The 17,167-nt window shown below is 39.3% G+C and overlaps 2 protein-coding genes across 3 annotated transcripts; one reads left to right on the top strand and one right to left on the bottom strand.

Annotated features, from left to right (window-relative positions):
- The first annotated feature begins 587 nt into the window (after positions 1-587).
- LOC137805345 (ankyrin repeat and death domain-containing protein 1B-like) lies at positions 588-5,675 on the top strand. The gene is made up of 15 exons (XM_068605215.1): positions 588-762; positions 1,146-1,246; positions 1,367-1,465; positions 1,578-1,676; positions 1,959-2,063; positions 2,179-2,280; positions 2,426-2,524; positions 3,008-3,106; positions 3,331-3,429; positions 3,625-3,723; positions 3,813-3,911; positions 4,198-4,293; positions 4,680-4,881; positions 5,179-5,310; positions 5,432-5,675. The coding sequence occupies exons 1-15, from the start codon at positions 588-590 to the stop codon at positions 5,485-5,487; spliced, it is 1,662 nt and encodes a 553-aa protein (XP_068461316.1). The 3' UTR covers positions 5,488-5,675.
- poc5 (POC5 centriolar protein homolog (Chlamydomonas)) lies at positions 5,401-13,491 on the bottom strand. Of its 2 annotated transcripts, none has more exons than XM_068605213.1 (13): positions 13,389-13,491; positions 12,945-13,028; positions 12,410-12,563; positions 11,244-11,351; positions 10,875-11,074; positions 9,901-10,077; positions 9,518-9,622; positions 8,832-9,011; positions 8,258-8,441; positions 6,908-7,032; positions 6,609-6,710; positions 6,250-6,420; positions 5,401-6,124 (listed from the first exon to the last, which is right to left on the bottom strand). In XM_068605213.1, the coding sequence occupies exons 2-13, from the start codon at positions 13,026-13,028 to the stop codon at positions 5,990-5,992; spliced, it is 1,725 nt and encodes a 574-aa protein (XP_068461314.1). In that variant the 5' UTR covers positions 13,389-13,491; the 3' UTR covers positions 5,401-5,989. The 2 variants fall into 2 exon arrangements, with proteins under 2 accessions (XP_068461314.1, XP_068461315.1); XM_068605214.1 differs by having other exon boundaries at positions 6,313-6,420.
- Between the last annotated feature and the right edge of the window lie 3,676 nt (positions 13,492-17,167).

Here is a 17,167-nt window from a genome sequence, read left to right as displayed (position 1 = left end):
ATGTAAGTCAAAGTTATATAAGAAATAAAATACTTTTACTGCTGAGGTTTCACTTTGGGTGGGGGCATTTCCACAGTTTATTATTATTATTATTATTATTATTGATCGCACTTTTAACCATCAATGGTAGCATAGTGAAGAAATGGTTTACAGTAGGTTTAACACTGTAGTGTTGCTGCTTTAAAAACTAAAGAACTTGTGCATAGTCAAACATCCCTCTACAAACAAGTTAAACTTCTATTAGAGCCACATGGTAATCTTGTGTAAACATTGCACAACATTCTCAAAGCATAATAAAAATGAAGCCACATTCATGCCAGTGAAGTGTGACTTGTTAAACAGTCTCTGTAGATATCAGCAGTCTCTCTAGGGTGTGAGCTGGCAAAGTAAACACGGATCAGCCCGGCAGTGTTGAGAGAATAGCAGGAGTAGACTTCCACTTCAAGGCTTAAAGACAGGAACTGTACAGGGTCTTAACGTCTTCCTTAGAATCTGTCCTCGGGTATCTTGGTTGGTTTACTTTCAGTGTTATTTACTACAACTAATTTGCCTTGGACAAACAAAGAGGTAATTTAAGCAACTTCCCAATGGAGAAAAGAGCATTGGCTATGAGGGAGATGATCAAGAAGCATCAGCCCAAAACAGAACATTTGGACCCTCGGAAGTGGATAAAAGAGGAGACTTTGAGGGCTTTTGCTGACTTTGTATTGAACAAGCACACAGAAAAAGATATGGATAACACCTTCGACAACAAAGAGATGTGTGAGTATGCAAGTACAACAAATGTAAAGCTGGAAAACAAATGGAATATATATAAATTATTATAATTGCAGAGCAATATTTCAAAGAAAGTTTCTCTTGTTCAGGACTGAGCCTTCAAGTTCATACTGTTAAAGCTGGAGTTCATGATTAAGTTACACACAGTAGACTGACTGTATGCCCTCTTCCTTTACAAGAAACACACTATTTGCGTAAGGCTGAAACCAAGGCACATAAAACATTACTCCGTTGACTTAGTATGCTCCTACTGAGGTGAAAACTCAGACGCCATTATATATTTCTCACATATCAAGCCTAACATGCTGTTATGTATATTAGATATCAAAAGCCATATGCAAAGTCTTCCTGTCTGCTGTGTTGTGCAGTGCTTGATGCAGAGAAGCAGTTTATGGAAGCAGCAAAGAGAAATGATGTGGTGACCATGAAGTCGCTAGTAAGAGGGCTGAACGCGAATGCAAGGAATGTGGTGGGTCTAAATAGACAAACACTCAATCTGCATCTCAGTGTACTGCATTGTATAATACCACACAACGAGATTGAAACCTATATTTGATGTAAAATATACTGAAGAAGTTGTTTGACTCAGGATAATAGGACTGCCCTTCACTATGCTGTAGCTGGCAAAAACAAGGAAGCTGTGCAGCTTCTTCTACAGCGCAGGGTCAAGGTGGACCAAAGGGACAAGGTGAGAGGGTTTTAACTACCTGCATCTACAATCTTGAGCCGCTGACAATTGCTTTTGTAAAACTCTTCAGTAATCACAACTTTCCATTTGGTTATTGTGTCGTGTCTGGCAGCACGGTGTGGCACCCATTCATTTGGCTGCCTGGTTTGGCAGTTTGGACATAATGAAATTATTAGTGCAAGCCGGGGCTGAACAGAAGGTTGAGAACGAGGTAAAAAAGCAGAACGATTTTTGTTCTACTTTGTCTCAGTAATTAGTAGAGAAAAATATTCAGAAATTGGGCCATTTGTCTTTCTATTTTGATTATTAAAGCAAATATTCCCCTAAGGCAATTCATTTCCATTATATTTAAATATGTGTATGCTTGTCTCAGCCCAGATGCTCTTTTCCATCATGTTATGCATCCCTCTGTTTCCTATTGCAACTCAAGTACATTTATTCTATGGCACACTGCTTGATAAAACATTAACTTGTTGTTTTTTTTAAACATAAGGAAGGACTGAATATCCTGCATTGCGCTGCTATCAACAACCACACTGAAATTGCAGAGTATATAATTAATGACCTGCAGATGAAAGAACTAGATAAAGATGACCAGGTATCTACTCAACACCCATTTTACACAAATCAATATAAATCACGAATGATATGTTATCTAGGATGACCAAAGTATATGAAGTAAATATAGTTTGGACATCAATTCTTTTTTTCAGTCAGGACACCGGGCATTTGCACTGGCGGCAGATCATGGATGTCTTGAAATGATGGATATACTTATTGTGCCATACGACATGGGCACCACGAAGGCCAACAAGGTGTGTGTGTGTGTGTGGACTTGTTCAGGTTTTTGGTTTGTGTGCCATTTGTGCTCATGTGTCTGAATGCACATTTGTGTGTTGCAACAGCAAGTAAGATCAATACTCTTTGATGCCGGTTGTTTCCCTCCCTCCCATCTGCCAGAACGGGGACACGCCCCTGCACTTGGCTGCCAAGAACGGCCACTCAGATGCCGTATACTCGCTGCTGCAGAGCTTCGATACTCGGGATGAAGTCAATATGGTACACAATCACTGAAAACATCATCTCTATCACGGTTTGGGTTGTGACAGTGTGTGCTCAGCGGCTAATCCACTGCTGGATGGCGGCTCCACTTTGGATTAATTAAGATGCATCAAACATGTACTGGTTACTATCATAGAACAAAGAAAAGTGTGTTTTGGCTTGAACTTCAGTTATACTTGATAATATTTACTTGGTGTTTCTGGATTCTTCCAACTGGGAGTGGAGACGGATATCACCTAAATAACGATGACTAAGTTAATAGTTATTAAATCATTTAAATGTGTTAAAAAAAAGACTTCAGCATAAACAATGAAGTTACAGATGCCTGTTCATTATCCAAGGGTGGTTCCTTTCTGATTCATGATTGGTTGCAGGCCTGAAAACATTGTTTACATTTTGTGAGCATAGTAAGACATTGTCTGTGTCTGTTGGTTATCTTGCACCACGACTAGGTGTTTATATTTTGTTTTTGTCTTGCAGAAGGGTGAGACAGCTCTGTACCTTGCAGCAGAAAACAGCCATGAAGAATGTGTCCTGATCCTGCTGGAGGCTGGCTGTAACCCCAACATCCTTACAACGGTACAATAGGCCACCTTTCTGACTCTAACTGGCACATTTCTTAGACATCAGATATTCCTTTAATACATACATATTGTATTGTACATACATATATGCAGCCCCACTCAGGCTGATTGTTAATAAGTGTGACATTATTTTATTTGGTTAATCCTATAGGCAGAACCAAAGTGGTAAATAATGTAAAAAGCCAACAGCTAAATCTCCCTCTCTCGCCTCTCTTGAAGGACAAATGCAGCGCTCTCCATCCAGTTTCAGAAAGAGGAGACATGCCTCTCGTTCAACTCCTCTTAGATTACAAAGCCTATACGGACTCCCAGAATCAGGTAAGCAAATACAAGCTAGGTGGCAGTAGTACTCTCTCTCAGTAAAGTTTTTTGGTCACACAGATGATACACACATCAGCTGTGCTGCGGATAGTCAGCATGGATGCATATCGTTGTGATTTTACATATTTTTTCTAAAGCTAACTCGCTCACTTTTTGGGCTCATGTTGTGAAACAGAATATTTTTCCTCTCAGCACCTAGAGGCTCCAATCCATCTTGCAGTGAAGAACAGTCACATCCCTGTGATCCATTCTCTACTGACGGCTGGCTGCAACATTAATGTTGCTGACAAGGTGTGCTAGTCTCGAGTCAAATAAAAATGAAAGTCAAACTATATATGAGAAAAGTGAATAGAGAAAATGATTGCTGCATTGTGTTGTAGAGGTCCCAGACTGCGATGCACCTTGCTGCAGAGTTGGCCAGAATAGAAGTCGTGGAAATGCTTCTTAAAGCCAGGCTGGATCTGACCCTCCAGGACAGGGTAATCATTTTCATAAACTTATGGAGATAACCAAAGGGAATTGCCATACGTATATGTTAACTCATGCTTACCTATTGTAAATGTGCACACTTTTAAAAAAAAAGTAAATCATGGCCAAAATCCTAAAGTTAAACCAGCCAAAGGGCAACATAAATACATGATTGATTTAAGACATAATTGCAGCATGATACATTGAAAGTGTAAGAAAAATGTGATTATTAATCTTATAGTTTACAGTTGTGTTTTAAGTTTTTGTATTTTGTTGTACATAATGGATACGGAGTAGCAGGGTAAGACGGCTCTGGGTGTGGCAGTCAGGGCAGACGAGGTGATTGTTGTGGACATGATCATCAAAGCAGAAAGATACTACACGTGGAGGAAGGTGAGAAGGGGTGAAATTACTTGAAACTTGGTCCGTTTTCATATGTGCCATAATTCATTTTTGAGGCTTTGAAATCAATAATTGCCTTCATCGGAAATGATTGATTTTCCAACGTCAAAATCTAGATTAGTTAAATCCCCACTAATACTATTAAAGCACCCAAAGTCAAAAAATAAAGAAAAAGGACTTACAACCCAGAAGAATTTGACAGACAATTTATCAATAATTTAATTAAGAACATGTCTGAATCATTTCCTGTTCCGTTATTGTTATTAAAAAACAAGTTTAACTGGCATTCATATTGCTAATCATGTGTCATTTCAATAATCTGTCCAGCCTCTCTGTCTGAGGCGTGTGGCCTTTACGTAATTTAATTGCCCTTTTAGGCAAACCCAGACCTTAATGAGAGCATTCACAGCGAGATTCCGCTAACGTTTAAACTCGACCACCGCGGCGAGACCAAGCAGCTCCGTTCCATGGCCTGGCGCCTGGCGTACAAGCTTCTGAAGCCAAGAGACTGGAAAAGACTTGCAGAACACTGGGGCTTCACGAAGGAGCAAGTGTCGGCCATCGAGGAGCAGTGGACAGGTGCTATAACTCACACCGCCTGGTCAGGCTTTTGACTGTGCGTTTGGCAACTCTCTGAAAATGTAAAACATAAGCTTCTTGTAGCCACAATGTACGGGATTAAAATCCCTAAATTAATGAGGAACATTTTGCAATGAGAAGAATATCCTTGGAAAGCTTATTGTTTTCAATCAGATTAGCCTAAGTATTTTTTTTATCTTATCTTCCAATGTACAGAGGCAGGTTCCTTTGTTATTTGTACTATTTAAATTGTTTTTCTGGATGTACAATGCTGTGTGTGTGTGTGTTTATCCACAGGTCACCAGAGCTATCAAGAGCATGGGAACAGGATGCTGCTGATCTGGCTCCACGGGGAGGAGTTGGCTCAGAAGAGCCCTGCTAGAGAACTCTACCAGGGCCTCGCCCTCACAGGGAACAGGAAAGCTGCAGGTACATTCAGAACATTTGTTTTTCCAAACCAAAATACTGAGGAATGTATAAACATAAAAGGTGGGCAGGCCAGGGATATGCGCCAAACTGTTATTGTGGAAATTGTCAATTTATTTTACAGATATGATTCGGATGGAGGCAGAGAATCCCAACAGCAAGAGCTGCAGCATTTCATGAAGATAAACACGGCAACATATGTTTACGTCATTTTCAAAAACTGGAAGAATAATTTATTTTGATGAGTAACACATGGCTTCGGTGTATTAAAACAATCAACCTGTGGTTTTGGACGGTCGGTCTCAATAGAGTAAAATACAGTTAAAATAAATACTTACAATTTTAAATCATGCACAGGTGAAACTATTCTGTTCAGTCGTTTTTTCACAGAAATAAACATCAATTTTGTTTCTCTAAACTCTGTCAAGCTAGTAATTATCAAAAACATTAACACGTACCAGTTTCCTGTGTCTATGAAGCACTTCCCTGAGAAAAATCCTATTGCCCATGACATTATGCACATTCATGATAGGAAGCTAAAAAAAAAAATCTAATGTTCACTTCAAATGCAGAGAGCGAGGGCTAATCCACTCCAAGATATCAAAATAAAATGGAATTGGAACTAATGCCACAACTGTTTCTAGGATAGTTGCAACATCTTCTGAGAGATATCAATGTGTGGTCAGTCAACTACTTTGATGGAGTGTACATGGCATGTGCTGGTGTGTGTTCTGGAGGAGCTTCTTTCTCTGGTGGTGCTTTGGCCCTGTTGGGAGGAGCGAGGAAACTTAGAAGCCATGGCCTGACCAATAGTGAGCTGAAAGAACAAAAGAGAAACAACATAAAATGTTCTTCTGGATTTGTCAGCTTCTCATAACTAAAAAGGTATGCACATAATAACACACAGGTAGTAATACAGTAGTGATGCACTCTGTCCCATACCTGTGTAACAGGGTGATGGCGTTCAACAATCACAGAGCTCATGGGTGGAGCCACACTCATCACCTGGATGTTGCTGCGTGCAGTCTTTCCAACGTCAGTGCGTGCAGTGATGCGAGCCGTTACAGTCTTTGAGGGTTTTTGTTGACTGGCTGTGATGACACGACCGCTCACCTGAAACAGCAAATATTATTGAGTCATGTATGAATGTGATAACTGTAGTAGAGACTTATTTTCTACTAAACTTGAGTAATTCTGTGTTAATAACAATTTAATCAATACTATAATTATAGTCATAGTTGTACATGGTTGTTGTGAAGGTGAACATTATCATTACTTGACTTGTGCCATAGTCAACCAACCTGTTTGTGGGAACTTGCAGTGCCCCCAAGTGGGAGAGAGCTCTGCACTACTGTAGTGGGAGGGATCACTTCTACCCTCGACACAGGGGCACCAGAGCCCATCTGAGAAACAAGGAAATACAAACACTACCTTAACACCACTACTGGATAGTCATATTTCCATTCAGTGGAATCTACAAAAGAAAATATGATTTTTTTTAAAATATTATATTATAATTTGAGATGGAGATAAACAATGTTTTATAAGAATTATGGTGTGCAAATAAATATATGGTTTTAATGAGACATTGTCCTCTTACCATATCCTCTATTTGGCTGTGGAAAGGGTCTGGGTGGTCAAAGTGGGCTGGACTAAACTGTGTGGAAGAGATGGGATATGGTTGAGTTTGAGCCAATGTAGACTCATCCTCGGGAGGCAGAATATCTACAGAAAGAAAAAAATACATACATTTAGTCAGAGTCCCAATACATCACAATATATTCTTGTTATTATTGCAGAAAATCACAAATTTTAGTGATAAATGTTGGACTGGTATTTACAATTATGATGAATCTTTCCTATTGAACTGATTTGAAAATCTTGATGACCAGTATACTTTAAATGAAAAGCCTACCTATCTTACATTTCCTTTTGGTTGAACAATTTCACTTCATAGCGCTTAGTTCTAGTAATTGAGAAATGGCGATGTTATATAGGTTTAAACCACATATCTAACAGAGAAGCCAGAGACCTCTATATGCCTTTGCTTGAACAAAATAAAAGGAGACTGAACATTAATTGCATAACTCTTATCAGTACATATACTTAAAAAGGCTAAATAGCACTTCATATCAATGCATTTGGTGTTAGCCTGTTTGGCAAAAAGAGTAGGAAACAAGTATTCAATTAGCAGCCCAGCCCCAGTTTGACAGCTGCATAATGAAACACATTTCAGGTTGCAAGACTCATTAAACCTGAAAGCAGATGGATGAGCAGAAGACCACGTTAGGGTTCATTTGCACAAACTAAAAGCATTGTGATTCAGCTTCAGTAGCCATTTATAAATAGCACAGAGAACAACATGAAATCAATAAGAATGTATCCTGATAATCATGTAATGCTTTGAGTTTTTAGGGCAAGTACAAGGCTGATCAGTGCTATTGAAGATTCATTTTAGTTGTATACTTAAATATCCTGTATTGGTCCAAGCTCTTAACACATTTTTTCATAGTGCTAACATACAACTAAATAATAGTAACTTCATGATTTATTAAATGTGACCAGGGGCTATTTACCTTTTCCAGACACATTTTCAGTGCCACATCAAATCAGGGTTATAACCTGTGCAAAGTAGTTAGCACTCAGCACATCCACTGAGTCATCACTCCATTTGATGAGCCAGTGAAGGACTTCTAGAAGAACAAAGACCACCCTCCACTCCACTCATTCATAAATCTACACAATTGTCAATAGCCCACGCCTGCGCTTTACAGAGAAATGGTGTTTCTTTCTTTTGTCTGTTAGTTTCTGTCATGATTAATGTTGTAAAGAACAGGGGTCTATTTATGTATTTACTGTATATGTATGGGTTGTGATAAGGATAACAGTGCACTTCTAAAAGGGTGGGTATTCTCTAAAAATAGTTTTGTGTGGCTATTTTATTACAGACCATCCTGATCATGAACTGAAGGTTGCCCTGGTCGTCCCTCTGTAGTGTGAAACATGCCGAGAGCCTCCATATTGAGAGCACACACGCCCCTCATAAAGGCTTTCTTCATAGATTCTTCAGAGCGCTCTCTGTCTAGTTGCAGTCTCTGAATCTCTGCCTGGGCCTTCTCTATGGCCACACAGTGCTGTGGAGACAGAATGCAGAGAATAGAAACAATTAATGTATCAGTTTATAAGATACTGACAAAACATATGATGTATCATTCTTATGCCTTTGTGTTGCACTCTTGATATATATTTGATGCACCAACAACAACCGTCTTCCGATTTAACCTTTGAATTACTAATAATCAAGAGTAGTGCAGTTAATGTTTATTGAAATGTTCAAATTGTATTTATAAATATTTACATTATTACATTTAACTTAAGAAAAACTGGAAAAATATGTATCTTGCTGAATACAGAGTATAATTCCTACTGTAAAACACCTCATTGAGTTAAACTTAAGTATACATTTAGCAATGCAGCATCACCATACCAGTGTTTATATGCAGGGCCTTCACTTGCTTGTTTACCTCTGCCAGCTTGGCCTCATACTCTGCAGACAGACGGGTGCAGACCTCTTCAGCCCTTGCACGGCAAGCCCGTTCCACCTGGACCTTCCAGTGTTTCTGAATCAGAGCCTGCCAGCCGAACCACACCTTCTTCTTCAGCTGCGAGTTGTAGTGTTGCTGTGCTACCTGAGCAGCGCGAGCCTATGAGGGAACCACAATACCATGAAAATTGTCACAAAGAAATGATTACACTCTTGATCATTCCTGTGCAGTACCTTTTCCTCTTGTGGTCTTTGTCAGGGTTTGGACAACAATAAGAGTTGTCCACTATATTTTCTATTTTAATCAAATGGCACAGCTATTTTGTAAATACAGTATATATTTTTTAATCCTAAATACTAAATTATACTATGTGAGTGACAAACTTTACTTAAAGTTGGACTGAAGCTTCAAAGATTATAATAAAATGTTTACAATAAGATAATTACATGATGTTCATCTTATGTTCATCTCAACAAGCATTTAAAGGATGCTCCTTGCATCCTTTAAATGCAAGGAGCATATTTACACATCATCAGTATTTGCTTCGTAAAGGGTTTATGCCATTTAGCCTCCAATCCATACAAGAATCTGTGAGGACACCATATTCCACTGTAAATTTACTGTAAATTGAACCTCTAGGAAACACCACAATGACATTAACGTACCTCCTCTTTAGCCTCAATGTGCTGAATCCTCCATTGGGTGAGGACCTTCATTTTTTCATGCTTTTCTTTTTGTCTGTCCAACACTTGGCTCAGGTTCACAATCACCTGAGGGAGGACATGTCACACAGTAAGCTTGGCAGTCTAAAAAGCAGACAGATGCGTTCCTTGTGTTCTAAATGTACATAAAAATGAGGATCAGAATGAGCAAATGAGCATTAGATAGAGAGATATCTTAGACATGCATTAAGCCCACCCAATCCTACACTAAAATTGTGCAATAACGAAAATGAATCCAAATTATATCTCAGTCTAGTATTTAATCCATGTCCAACCTACCAGCACATTATGTAAAGCAGAAAGCAAATAAATACACATGTAATCACCTCGTCTTTTCTCTGGTTGGAAGTCTCATATGTGTGTAGCAGCCCCTTCAGGCTGTCTAGCTCTGATCTCAGGTCAGCAGCCTGGGCTGCATACTTCTCCCTTTCTTTCCTTATCTCCAGCTTGTGTTGCTCCCTGAAAGCCAGTTTCCACTTTCTGAGCTCAGTCAGCACATTTGACTAATTAAGAAATAGAGGGAAAGACATAATGTGTTAATTACACTTCTTTACTCAACATATGTACACATATCTTTAGTCAAGAGTCTTAACACTACTTAATAGCAGGTGATTGGCTGTCATCTGCCCTTCAATAATTAGGTGTGCAATGTTAGAGAAAAGGAGCAGTAAGGATGACCATGTCCAGCCACTCACCTCCTGCAAAATTATTCCACTGGGAGACATAATAAAAAGGTCACTGGTTCCATGAAGAGTAAAGCCGTCATCCTAGACTCACCATTGCCTATGTACATTGTCCACAGTTTTTCCTCTATTTAATCCATCTCAGTCTAACTGTTTAATTGTATGAGAATGTGCAGGGTTCAGTTGCTCGTACATGCACCGTATGTGAAACTAAAACATTTTACTGTTTTCCACCATGCATGTACCATTTACGATTTTGGAAATGGTGTGCAATAAGAAACAGCAGTGTGTTAGAAAGAGGTGAATTTTCCTTCTAGATTGCTCTTCAAAGGTTCAAGTAATGCTCTGGTGACATTGTACCACATATTTGTTTACTTATGTAAAACTAGCTTGCATTCTCATTTTAATTTATTGAGAATAAACCTGCCAGCTGGCTTCTATTTTGCTGTTAACTGCTGAGACACACTGTTCCTATTATTCTATCTCCGCTAAGTCAGAGTACTATATATAGCCATACAACATTATCTATGGTCAGCTCTTAAGCAGGCAGTCAAAAAGAGTCATTACGTTGATTGATTGTGAAAGGACAGTTCTACAGTATAAGGAAGCAGACTAACCTTCAGGTTGTTGCTCCACGTGTCCAGAATGTTCTCCATCTTGCTTATGTTTTCGTCTGAGATAAATATCTCTGTCACATCGGACTCGGACGGGTGGGGGCTGCTTGGCCTAGACCTCTGAGACACTGTCTGTAACCTGTCTGAGGGAGCGTTTGAGAGCATTGACACCCTGCTAGATGACCGACCTGCCATCTCCTCAGCTAGAAGGCAAAGAAAAAAGGAACACAGACAGACTATCACTAGAAAACTGTGGGTAGCCTCTGTATTTCTAAGATCATTTGATATCCAATAAATAAAGAAATACAATATGCAGTTAGATATCACACCAACCTAATAATGTTGGTTCTTTGTATTTTTAATAAAATTTACCATGAGGGGCTTTTAAACGTATGGAGGGCTCAACAATCAAGGGGGAGACCTGTGATGATCTCACACTCCTGCTGGAATGCCTTCCATCTTTAGCTTCAGTAGCAGTATCTGACAGAAGACAGGGAATTGAGAAAGTGATGACAAAATGGTAAATAGATCTAGGAAGGAAATGCATTTTTGAATACATTTTTACCTGGAATAAGTGAGTCTATAAAAAGGTAAAAGCTAAAACTAAAGACTGTTTACGAACAGAACAGGTGATGGCAAGAATGCTGAATAAAACAGGTGTGACTCCTAGTCGAAGAATGCATTTATGTCAATATCTTAATTAAATCCTGCAGGGGGACGAGAAAGCCTTCACTCTAAAGAGCAGTACTGGCAGAGAGCCAGGAGATCATTACCAATCGGCCGTCTGCCTTCCACATCCCTGTGCACTACTCCATGACAGTTAAAGCACTAAACCCTCCAGTGACAGCTGCAGCTGTGTGTGTGTGTGTGTGGACTGTTTAAGATGTAGGTATCGTAGGGGAAAGAGATAGGGCATACAATCTGACAGACTTGTATCATATGCATCTCGACTAGACTGGTTTACAAGCTGAAAATATGAGGCAGATAAACATATATTTGACGTGTTTCTGTCAAGGCTTTTCTTGAAAAGTGTGTAACGTTGCTGCTTGGAGTAGTTTTAATGAATAATAATTAATTTATTATTTAGATTATTAATGACAAAATGATGAATCATGAACCCATATTCAGTTTCCATGCTTCAACACCATTCGCTTAAGTAAAAATTAAAAATTAAAGTAAAAATTTAGGACGCCACTAAATTCTGGAAAAAATCCCCATCCAATTTTGGAAAAACGGGTGGGGATTATATGTACATAAAATATACAAGGATATATAAATTCAATGATTAGTCATGAAACATGGTAGGCTCAACCTCAATGGTTTGAGTGTTAAGAGTCTCATCTGCTCTGAGTATAGACATTGTTGACAGGTACATGTACCATTGAGAGAACTATAGTTTCTTGAGGGCAGTTTCTCAATGAAGTTTATTAACTCAGATTATGTCATTGACATTCCAGTTTGATCATCTTTCTGTGGATGTACACGACATGTGTGTATGACTGTTTCTTGCATATAACAGAGATAAGATACCAAGATACCTGCTAGGCGCAGTGATTTTGTGTCCTCTTTTCTCTGGAAAGTCCGACCCTCTTCAGACAGATGTGAGGTGCTCCGCCGCTGCAAGTGAGCACTGGTGAGTCTGTCAAGCTTAGGGGTGACAACAGCATAGCGGAGGAGCTCCTCATACTCATCCTGTTGATCCATATACAATAAAAAAAGTGTATTTTAACAATACTATCCAAATCACTTACTGCGAAGTGAAAACTCTGGTGAACCTTAAAGTTAGTGCTTAGACTGCCTGTTGCAAACATCCATTCAATTTGTCAAAGCTACCTCTGGCTTCAGCTTTAATGATCTACCATACTTAAAATAGTAAACATTTAATTTTACAATGCAATGGGCAGTTCAAATATATATTTATGGCCTGTCTACCTTTGTTCAAACTTCCAAATAAAGAGTTTAAATTATTGATTGAAACTGAGTACTGATTGCATGTACTGCTGGCTAACACCAACTTCACTGTGAAGTGCATAAAGACATATAGGTTACATTGTGAATGTGTTTTTTTTTTACCTGAAGATCAGAGGAGACGGAGCTGCCCGGATCAGAGTCCTTGGGCAGAACAGGACTGGTTGGTTCCTCTTCGTCTGAGGACATCTAGACAAAATAAATAAATTATAACTACATTTTACAACATATTTGACAGTGGTTTTGCAGGCAAAATGTACACAACATATTTAATCAGCCTACAAAACAGGAGACTGAAAAGGACGATAATATAGATCAGTATAACTTTTTGTTAACGCACGCTGTTTTTGGAAAACATTCGCAAATACGAATATCTAAATAGCTAACGTAAATTAGCATAACATTACAAATGAGAAACATGCTTCCTTTGACAAAGTGATGTTCGTGCTGTTTTACAGTTTCAAGCACTATACTATAACTATAAGATAACGTCCCTAACCTTACGCAAACAATGTATGTGCAGTTGGCCTAATGTGCGGACATATTTACCTGTTTTATATGTTTATGCGAGCTACCACACTCTCGTTTCCCAAGTTATTCCGTCAGTTAGAAAATGCTTGCTTTGCCGTTTCAAACCGATTGACTGTTAAACAACAGACCCTTTGATTGGCTACTGTTTCTTAAGCCCTTGTTAAATCGTCTCTGATTGGCTATGGTTTGGTCGGCCTCTTGCCAAATCGTCTCTGATTGGGTACAATGTTTCCGTGGTAACAGTAAGCGGAAGCACGTAGAGATCAGCTCACCAGCGGCGCTACTGGTGTGGCGTGACTTCCGTACTTTACAAACAATAATCTTGTATTATTTTTTATTAATAAGTTTTTTGTATGTTTTTGTCAATAGTTAATTTGCATTATTTCAGGCAAATCTTCAGTTGTAAGTTGTGCCCATTTATGGAGTGTTTCATAAATAGGTTGGCATTCTGCTTAGAGATTAACTGATTAAAATTGTCACAAGAGGCAAGCTACTCCTCTAAAGAAATTAAGTCCTTGGGAAATACCGCCACCCTGTGAACCTACCTTTCTCTGTTCACAAACTGATTTACAGTCTCAACCCTCTGAAGACCATGTGCTTAACAGTATTAAGATACATATGTGTGATAGGTCTAATGGCTTGGCAGTGCTGTGCTGGGGCAGACTCTAGAGAGAAGAGACATATGGTCCCTCTCAACCATGGCAGTATTGTTGGACTGAAGCTGCCTGGCCACCTGCCTGAGTGCTGAGAGTACTTCACTGTCAGCATTGTCATCAAACCTGCAGGCTAACTTTGAAAATGAGGAATGCATGCTTATGACATTGTTGACAGATCAGTAATCTCCCCTAAAGCAGCAGTTTGACAACTGGTCAGATAATCACACAGCATAGGGGTCTGAAGGATTTCATATGAAATATATTATAAATAAACAGAATGATTATTTGGTGCCAGCAAGGCTTGGCACAGACACACCTCAGTGCACACACCTTTTATGATACATGTCTTGACAATTGACGCAGGCTATGAATTTGAACCAGAATCATGAGGCAAAGAGGATAATCCTGGCTGCTCTGTGGGGAGTGTAGGTTTCCTGTTGAATGACAGGACGCCATAGCTCGCACAGATTACTTATTTCCATTTCAGAGCAGATGATTCCCATGTTTTGAAAGGTTTTGGTGATATGTTCATCACAGTTTTTGCAAATGTCCTATGCTTGTCTGCTTTTATTAAGTTACTGTAACAATAGCATGGGCACAGACAACTGCATTGTTTGTCAGTGCTTTATAAGAGCACTTTAATAGCACAATACACAATAGCAAACCCATAGATGAAATAATAAAGAAAAGCTTCAAACTAAGTTTAGGATACAGAAAGAGGGGACAGACCTGTATTTTGTACCCACTCTGAATAATGTTTTATTTTTGTTGCAGACAAAAATAAGCTACTGTTGATCGTGATTAGATTAAAGCCAGTATTGCTGCCTCTAACCTTTCTTTAGATCCCTTTTGTAAATCTCACCTTCCTTTTAACAAAATAAATGCACCTGAGCTTGTGTGTTGAAATAAGATTCAGCTCACATTCTTCTCTCATAGCCTGTTTAATCTGTTCCAGGACAATAATCATAATCCATTTGACTTTCTTCCCCCTGATATCTTAGCTGCGTTAGACCTTGCTAGTTCAAGACCTTGCAATGGCAGACAGAACAGAAATTGGGAAAAAATAATGTTCTGTGCTTATACAAGTGGATTTTGTTAAGGAACTTTTTCCTACAGTACCTTTACATTTTCTACACTGTATTTTGATTTGAACAGAATCCAACACATGTTACCCCAATGTATTATGTTGTGTATGTGTCATTTCTTCTTTTGCATCCCAGTCGGGAAACCAGATGGCAAACTTGTTGTAAAATTGTTTCTGCCCTTGATCGATTTTCAGTCAGACGTATTTACAGACAGCCATAACTTCTGAAAACAACAACTAATGTGCTATCATCAATCGTAATGTTTTCAAATCATTTTCTCCCATATGAGACATGGATGACCTCTCATTGAACAAATGCGTCCAGAAGTCATCGTAAAGTTATTCATAGCTGCCTGCTGTTTTCAAATTAGTTTTCATTACATTTTGATGGACTTCCCCCTCGGGCCACTCTAATCCATCACATCTTATAGACACCAGTGTATTTTTGTTTGGCTTTCAGAATGACTGGGTACAGAATTCGCTAGCACTTGTAAAAAAAGCACTTGTAAAAACATCATGGCTGCGTTGTTCGCACTGAGATAATATTAACAAAAGTTTTTATTATTCATGTCATTATTACGTGACATATCCATATAGTATAATAAAAGCTGACTCCAGATAAAGTGGTCAACCATATGAGTGCAGATGAGCAGTGGAGGCTGAGTGGAAGGATAGAGACTAAATCAGTTAGCCTGCAGCTTTTATCTCCACAAGGCAAAAACAATTACCATCAGTGTCCACATCCGTTCCTTATAATCTGGATGACGATAAGCAGAAGACAGTTGTTCCAGTCTACCTTCACCTCTCTAGTCATTTCTTTAGAAAAGCTAGCACTGCAGGTGGTACATTCATTTTAGAGCTTAAGGCAGTAGGAAACATATTACACAATGAGATTCAAATCTATGTGAAAATAGCAAACTGCTGTAAGAGATGCAATCATGTTCTTATGTCCATCTCACATAGTTCATACAGGTGAGTTGAGAGGGATCCTTAGCAGGGCATTGAGGGCTCTGAGTTGCTCGCTCAGCAGGGCTTCATGCCACTCCAACATGGCCACTTTCTGAGCACCTCTTATGCTTGTGTGCATGTTTATGTGACAAAGAGGGGAGTATAAGTCTTACAAGACAAGAAAAAGAAAGCATTGGCATGGACAGTGGAATGTGTGTGTGTGTGTGCATGTGTGTCCATGTGTGTGTGTGTGTGTGTGTGTGCGTGCATGCGTGTGTACGTGCATGCGTGAGGGCCATTCTACTGTCTTGTACATTAAGCTAAGTGCTCCTCAGTTCTCCAGCAGAAGTAAATGGAGTCTTAGGGCTTGAGGGGGTTTGTCTCCCAACTCTGAATCAAAAGCAAAGAGTGTCCCAAGCCCCTAGGTCACTGCTTCTGTGAATCATCAAATTCAGAGGTTAAAGATAGATGCCTTTACTTTTGATTACAATTGTGTGTGTGTGTGTGTGTGTGTGTGTGTGTGTGTGTGTGTGTGCCCTTGCACGCTTTTGTGTTCTGTGTGTTTCTTTGTGTGCACTGTATGCGTCATTTACAATCCTATTCAGTATCCTTTGCAATGAATATGATTCACAACCAGTGTCGCAGCTATGCATTGGTGTTCAAACTCAGTAAGCAAATGTTCAACCGGGCTGCACTATTTACTACATGTTCTACATGTTAAGCATCATAACATGGAGCGATTGAGATTTATTTTTCTAAATACAAAAAAGGAATCAGATACTGGTAGTCGTTTCTGCAGCAGACAAAGTCTCACTAGTAGCGCTGGTATACTTTGCAGGCTTTAATGATGTGAATACCAAAAGGCTGAATGTCCCTTTGCTTGCATCAGACCGTCATCTCCCTTTTCCCTCCCTCACTTTCTCCAGGAACCAACTTACAGGTTTCAGAGGCGTTAGGATCCGCCATAGCAGGCACACAGGCAGTCAATGTCTCACACATGATCTAAAAAGCCTACTTATCTCTGGATGCCTGCGTTAGGTTATGCAATAATTGTAACAGGATTGTATAATCTTTGTGTGGTGTTCCTCAATAGCATTATTCTCATCGTG

The sequence above is a fragment of the Clinocottus analis genome, unplaced genomic scaffold, assembly GCF_023055335.1.
Source record: "Clinocottus analis isolate CAN_PGR_092001 unplaced genomic scaffold, fCliAna1.0.p SCAF_7, whole genome shotgun sequence".
Lineage (NCBI taxonomy): Eukaryota > Metazoa > Chordata > Actinopteri > Perciformes > Cottidae > Clinocottus > Clinocottus analis.
Note: the sequence above shows the minus strand (reverse complement) of the source record. Positions and strands in the feature narration are given on the sequence as shown.

Coding starts and splice junctions, on each gene's coding strand:
- LOC137805345 (XM_068605215.1), top strand. CDS start 588: ATGGAGAAAAGAGCATTGGCTATGAGGGAGATGATCAAGAAGCATCAG. Junction 763..1,145: donor CTTCGACAACAAAGAGATGT/GTGAGTATGCAA, acceptor TGTGTTGTGCAG/TGCTTGATGCAGAGAAGCAG. Junction 4,882..5,178: donor CATCGAGGAGCAGTGGACAG/GTGCTATAACTC, acceptor GTTTATCCACAG/GTCACCAGAGCTATCAAGAG.
- poc5 (XM_068605213.1), bottom strand. CDS start 13,028: ATGTCCTCAGACGAAGAGGAACCAACCAGTCCTGTTCTGCCCAAGGAC. Junction 12,564..12,944: donor CCGTCTCCTCTGATCTTCAG/GTAAAAAAAAAA, acceptor ATGGATCAACAG/GATGAGTATGAGGAGCTCCT. Junction 9,623..9,900: donor CCAACCAGAGAAAAGACGAG/GTGATTACATGT, acceptor GTCCTCCCTCAG/GTGATTGTGAACCTGAGCCA.